The 7,363-nt window shown below is 32.6% G+C and overlaps 1 protein-coding gene across 5 annotated transcripts in view; it reads right to left on the bottom strand.

The window, feature by feature from the left end:
* The window catches only part of LOC108755295 (Y+L amino acid transporter 2), a 26,004-nt gene that overhangs the window by 12,153 nt on the left and 6,488 nt on the right, over positions 1 to 7,363 (bottom strand). For 4 of the 5 annotated variants that reach the window (XM_018498571.1, XM_018498491.1, XM_018498251.1 and 1 more), the window contains exons 2-3: positions 1,932 to 2,179; positions 1,337 to 1,583 (exon numbers count right to left, since the gene is read on the bottom strand). In XM_018498571.1, the coding sequence (XP_018354073.1) occupies positions 1,337 to 1,583; positions 1,932 to 2,174 (490 nt within the window). In that variant the 5' untranslated portion in view covers positions 2,175 to 2,179. Of the gene's footprint in view, positions 1 to 1,336; positions 1,584 to 1,931; positions 2,180 to 6,007; positions 6,053 to 7,363 lie in introns of those variants that run through there. The other variant, XM_018498409.1, reaches the window with a different exon arrangement.

Here is a 7,363-nt window from a genome sequence, read left to right as displayed (position 1 = left end):
TATATATATATTAGGTTATATATTAGGTTCTGTTTTATATATGTTTTGATGACAAAAATATATAATTGTAAAATATTAAAAATTATATCTCGTAAATAATATTTAAAAAAGCAAACAAATGCTCAAAACATTTTTTCTTATTTTGTTGATAAGAAAAGATATTTTAAAACTTTTTTATAACTTGTATAAATAAAAAAAGATATTGGACCGAAAAAAGATTGCGAGACTAACTTACTTTACGCTCACAATTTGTAATCAGCGAATCAAGCGGCTCACAAAAAAAAAACGATAAAAAGATGGAATAAAAATTTTTTGTTCGAATAAGATCTGCTGAAGATCTGCTGTAAGCGATCAAATTTTGCAATCAAGCCAACACGACAGTTGGAATCAGCAGAAAGGAAAGGCAAACTACATAAAAGAAGAAAAGATCTACGGACGCAAAAGAAAATAAATAAATAAAATAACAAATCAGAAAGATGAATTAGAAATAAATTAATTTAATCGGGTGTTATATTAGATGCATGATAAATTACAGTATCTTGATGGACGATTGTTTCTTCGGGCGATTTAAAGAGAAGCTCTGAGAACAAGTTGAAAGATAAACGGCGGGTGGAAGAGGTCGAGAGAGAAAGAGCGGAGGATTATAGACGGAAATCAAAATCACCCGGGATGACATTCTTGACGCAGTCAGGGGCACGATTGCTGTGGGAAAGACGAATTTTTTGTGGGTCACATTGTGTCGGTCCGTTTGAAACCGTTACTACTGATGGACGCGCGAGTCAGTTAAATTTAATCATCAGCCATACGGTATTGTGCCGCGATTATTCACCGTCACAGAAACGGCGTCACTCCCATACTTTGATTGCAATTTCGTGCAATAAATATCCACTCTGTCGATAAACTTAATCACCTCATTGTGTTCTTCTCCGTATGCAGATCTCAGTATCCGCGTTTGGTTGCGTAATGTTAATTGCAAAGCAATACATTGAATAAATTAATATAACGGAGTTGAAAATTTTACGAATGCAGAATTCGATCTACACGTTAGGCAATATTGCGAAATCCTTTCACTTTCGTCAGAACTTCTGCAGAAAACCAGAAAAACTGAACGCATCAATTCTATATTTAGCACACGCATAATTATTTTCACTATAACAAATATTTAGTGCACGTGGGTGCGAAATGTTTAAATAGATTTCCCGTAAGCCTAAAAAGAAACAACTTTTTTTTCGCTTCGTTTTATTTCGCGGATATATCACGACTGACAGAGAGGCTCTGGATTTTGTTCTTGTGTCGCGGAGATGTGTCGCCCACGATTTTTTTGTTATCCACTTACATATGCAGCAGACAGCGAGCATTCTTACGGACTCATCGGGTGGCGTGCAGTCCGGAAAAATCGGCTTGAGGACGTAGACGCTGAAAGTTAAGGCCACGATAGCTTGACTGCAAGGACGCACTATCATGCACTCAACCCATAGTCTGATAAATGCCAGAAAGGGTCCAAAAGTCTCCATAATGTATGCATAATCCGCCCCCGATTTCTTAATCATGCAACCGAGCTCGGCGTAGCAGTAAGCCCCTATCTGTCGAAAGATATGAAAAAAAAAAAAACACAAGAATTTAATTAACACATGTGCTATTTAATTTATTATATATATACGTGTTACATCGAAATGTATTTATCAGAATTGATTTGCAATTGTATCAATTTGAATTTCTATTAATGCGAAAGAATTTTATTCTCATACAGACATTACCGTTATTAATGAATCATTCTTCTTTTTATTTGTAAATCTACCAAGAAGCAATTACTTTAATTAATACATTGGCATTAGATATAATAAAGAAATCGATTGAATAAAAATCGACAGAACAAAAGTCATCGAGAAATAGGTTTCCGAGGAAAAAAGAAAGGGATAGATTATGCTTACCATAGAATAAATTCCGGACGCCGTCCAAACGAGAAGACTCGCATTCACGCTTCCGGTATATTTAAGGACTCCCGTTGGACTGACGAAAATGCCGGAACCGATGATGGAGCCGACGATGACGGTGACACCATTGAGAAGCGACATTTTCGCTTCCAGCTTAATCTCATCGTTGCCCTTTTCGGCGGTAGGGACCGGATCATAGGGCCCCTTCTCGCCATCTTTAATGCTCCCTGATTTCGACATTCTTTCTGAAATGTACAAGGAACTATACTTTGTACGCATTTTTTCATTCGTCGAATATTTTTCTTAAATCTATTTGACATTTTCTATTATTTTATATTTATGATATTGTCTCGAGTGAAATAGAACCGGCGCTATCGCCTTATACAAGTATCATTATGATAAAATGTACATGGTAGTAAAAAAACTTATTATAAATGTTTACTATATATCGCCATTATAAGAAAGTTTTACATATTAGTCTTAGTGAATGTTTATTTATTAATTATATCGGATATTAGGATTAACAGAACTTAATGTAAAAATCGCAACTTTAACTTTCATATAACATCTGATTTACACTCTCTTTGAAATAATAATGGATACATTTATCATTTACGCCAAGGAAAATCATGAGTATTTATTGATTGTAGAATCATTATTTTGTTGATGTTTGCTTTTATTTATAAATTAAAGTACTTTATATGTGGAGTAGATGTTTTTATTGAATTGATGAATTTATGAGAGAGAGCAAACTTGTCATGATATCACGATATCTTGAAATTACTTTAAACGACGGAAATATACAGTGCGAATACTTTTCGATGTCACAACGCAGCTTACAATTAGATCAGTTGTATCGCTAAGACAAAGATATATTTTTGTGGAAATATTAACAAACTGATGTACATGAAAATATTCTTTTACATATTTCAAAAGCCGTTGCGATAAAGCATGCCTTTGTATACGCATGAATACATTTTATGCATTTGAATCTTGCTTTTTTTTTACCTTAGAATAATAAAGAAAATTGTTCAAAGTTTTGTAAAGTTTATGATAATTAATGTTGTTATTCTCGTTTTACACTGTTGTACTCGACATTCAACAAAGATCCAGCCAAGTGGTGTATCCTCTTGACTTTTCATTAGACAATTCCTTAGAAAGATCGTGCAGATAAGAGTGCTGCAATTTGTTTACATATATGTGCAATGTATTGTAATCTTATCTCGTAACAAATTGACAACCCTTCTATCTTGATTATATCCACTGCTAGAATAAGTCGAAAATTGTACCTCATCACGCAAGAATCACGTAAACTGAAGAATCATTCCTTCTTCATGCGTATTTTATAGTATTCTTTATTTCCTAAAGATATATTTCTTTTCTATCAAAAGAGGAAAGAATAATGAGCACTCTTTATTTTACATCTTATTCACGAGATATTACAAGCTATTTAAAGACCGATGATATCTTATTTTGTGAGATGATTTGCATTTTCCAGAATAAAGATAACGTAATTTGCAACGTTATCTTGCAAAACGAGAAATATAGCGCGAAGAATCCATCGTCACATTTTTCATTTTTCCTCATCAGTTCTAAGTAACAGGATCGATATGCGTGTATAAATCGCGATTCTGTGTTTCATTGCCGAAGACTACTCCCGAAGGATTTCTCGTCCTGAATAATGCATCTGACAATTGCGCAAAGCGGGATCTTTCGTAATGAACTGTGTCGATTTATCTATAGGATAGAGAAGGATCTCGTTGTGCGTGAGGATATAAGCGAGGATTCCGTGTGGGCGAAAGGTTGCTTTTATTTCGATTTTTACCGATTCTCAGCATACAGCATGCAGCAGACAAGTTTGTCCCGTGAAAAAAAATTCACTGAATCTTGCCATCCTTATCAGTTCTATAAATAATAGATCTTTATCACTCAAAAAATCTTGCAATTATAGTGGAAATTATCTAAGTACGAAAAATAGCTGAAATGAATAAATTTCTAACAAGTATTATGATATTGAATATGTATTGCATCTAATCATATAAATGATAGAGATAGAATTTAGATTTGTGCTATAAATTCCATGCGTATGATATATAATTTTCTATCAGATACAAAAAAACAGCTATAATTCTAGCTGAATATTTTTTTGCGTGATTAAAATTAAATAATCATTGAATGTGCATCTCGTGTAAAGTATGTAATTTACTGGCATGACTCCTCAAAAAGGAGTCGAGAATACCGACGAGAACTCAGGAGAGTTATTGAAAATTGTGTGTAATAATATTAACCGTTATGTTTCTTAATATAACTAATGTAACCAGATGTTCCATTTTCGACGGTCTCGCTTTTAAGGTGTTTGTTCTTCTATCCCGTCAAACGTGTTAAATGTTTAGATTTTAGCAATATAATAACAAAAAGATCCGCCGAAAAATATTTTATAAATTTGGCCAAATTGCAAAAGTATAGAATATATATCACTTCCAGGAAGTAATACGGCAGTTGAAAAAGTTCTCTGCGCGTACAATGAGCAAAGTGTGGACAGCGGAAAAAATCAACTTTGTTTTGGAAATTATTTATTTTGGAAACAATATTATAAATATATATAAAATAACAAAAACTAATTTTAATTTCAATTACGAAGAATTTTATATATTTCTTAAAGATTCACCTTTCTTATTAAAGTTGACATATTCGAACGGTAAATAATTGCATTATTTTTTTAAATAAATTGCTATCATTGTATTTATCTTTACATCTATACATTCTCCTCTTGGCTTAATAAAGTTTTCCGCTTCAGATTAAAAAATATCCGGTCACGTTAAATGTAACAGATAATATTTGGATTCCTTTAAGAAGGCATAAAACTTTTTCGGCTTTAAAAAGTATGCCTTTTTCATGATTTTTCAAAAAGATATATAAAATACAAAGATTGAATTTTGTATACATGAAGATTAATCCGATTAATCGCAACTTTTTATTTTATGTGTTTTACTGAAAAATGCTCTTTCCTCTCCTAGACTTTGTACGGCATATAGCGTTTCACCATGGTACTAGAAATATCTCTAACCTGGTTTATGTGAAATAAAAAATTCAAAAAGGGTTTTAAAATATATTAAAAGTTGTAGTCCCTATCGGATGCTTTTTTATTTCTTTATTTTTTTCAGAAAGAAAATTGAAATTTTTGTAGAAATCGATTCCTTAAGTTTGAAAATCCGCCATTTTATTAAAAATAAAAAATCATATCCGAAGTAGGGATTATAATTTCTAATATACTGTAAGGTCTTTGTTGAATTTTTTATTTTTAATAAAAGGTCGAAATATTTCTGATATCGCGAAATGTTGCATGGTCCGAGGTCTAGGAAGAAGAGGTATTTTTCAATAAAATATAAAATAAAAAATTGTGATTAAGAGTACAAAAAATATGTACTTTTATTTATTAAAAATTCAATCCTTATAACTTATAGATCTTTTCCAGAAAAAAGAACATACTTTTTAAAGGCGGAAAAGTCCTACTCTGCCCTCTTAATAGGATATAATTTCTATTTAGGGTGCGTCTTTTTAAAAAAAGATAGTACTAAACTTTAGAAATATATAATACTCATCAAAATAAACCAAAAAGTCAACAGGAGTAATAAGCCAACTCATTTACACCTCATTTGTGGTGCAGCTACAAATTTGCATTCTATCAGACTCTACCATATATTAAGTCTCGTAGAAAAAATTGTTTTACCATGAAATGGTAAAACTCGTTTATATTGTATGAAGCTACAAAGCCTATTTAAAGGAATTAAATTTTCCAATTTCATTCTTAAAAACATTACACAAGCGAAATTTGTATAATATTTACGGCACTTACTCGGACATACAAGACAAAAGAACGTTTACGTAAATGAGCATAATTTGTGCTTGTTTACGATTTAAAAATCCTAGAGAGGACCTTTTCCTGTCTCACGTCATTCTCACAAAAAATTACAATTATATTATAAGAAGACAGAACACAGCTAGACAAAACAATATTATTATTACTATTTACGGTATCTATTTTATTTCTGTTCGATTTAAATTTTACTTACTTTTTTAATTGACTAATTCACTGCAAAAAGCAAAATTGGCTTCCGTTATCACACTGCCTTAGTGCTCAATGCTTCCTTATTCACATACTTTGCATAATTTCGCTTCGTACGATCAAAGTTGACGTTACGTCGCAAACGCGGCCGTATGACTAGTGGGGAAAGGTAAGTTTTGGAGAACACATAGCCGTGTACGTAACCACGAAATTAATTAGAATTCTGCGTCATTATCACAATGTTTATCGTTCCAGGCTTCCGGCCAATCGCACGCGCAATTATTGACACACCTTTACTATCGCCTGACTAACAACCTGTTCTCGGCAAAAACCTGTTCTGTGGTGCAGTATGTCCACTCGTCCACTTATTAATCGCATTCATTAGTATGAAATATCAAAACACGTAATAGTGCCCACTTTGGCGGTCGTTCGATTCGCCGATCAACCGACGAGCCCACGTCGCGCCCTGTAGCTGTCAACGTCGTTACATTGATTCCACTGATCTACCGACCGCTTAGTTGCCGATTATATTTAAACCGTATTTTTACGGAGTTCCCAAATGAGAAAGTTATCGAATATCAGACTCAATATTTTTTCACAGAACGTCTTGCGAAATTTACGATGCGACAAAATTTAATTGACAAAATAAGATCGACAGCTGTTGCTTTCTTATCCCATATTTCGTGCCCTTTTCTGTAATTAGTATTTATTTGTCAATTGACAATTGAAAAGAGTGGATTGGATGATAGATTCGTGAATGTGAAAAGCAATGTTAGAATTTATAAGTGGCTCTTCGAAAGATCATCAATAAGCTAATCAAAGCGTTGAATCATTCACCCAGCAGCCGTTTACATCTACGACGATAGATGGAATTACGACAATGAGGATAAACATAAATTGTTGAAGCAAATAAAAACGGTGAAAAGACACTAGGAATTGCGAGGCTTCTTTTTCCATGAATATCCAATAGAATAAATCCATACTTCATACTCAGTGGGGCATGTCGGAACTTTGCTTGCAAGGTTCCCTACACAGTCTCTTCAGAGAAAAATTATTTTTATAATCATATTTGACACAACTTTTTAATATTAATCTGCACGATTAAACGACGCATGATTTAAGGCTGTAGGGAAAAGTCGCCTACATTGTACTTATTCTAGGATTAAAAACAAAAATTACTGAAACAAAAACACCGAAGAAATCAAAATATTTTTTTATTTATATCAAACGTTGCAACGTTGGTTCATTGGTAACATAACAAAACAACATTTTTACGAAAATAAACAAATAATTGAAAATTATTTAAATTAATTTTTTTTTTTAAGTGTACAGCTTTTGGTACGATTTGGAGACTGGATCGTTA

This window comes from Trachymyrmex septentrionalis, unplaced genomic scaffold (genome assembly GCF_001594115.1).
Source record: "Trachymyrmex septentrionalis isolate Tsep2-gDNA-1 unplaced genomic scaffold, Tsep1.0 scaffold101, whole genome shotgun sequence".
Taxonomy (NCBI): Eukaryota; Metazoa; Arthropoda; class Insecta; order Hymenoptera; family Formicidae; genus Trachymyrmex; species Trachymyrmex septentrionalis.
This window is presented reverse-complemented; position numbering and strand designations above follow the sequence as displayed.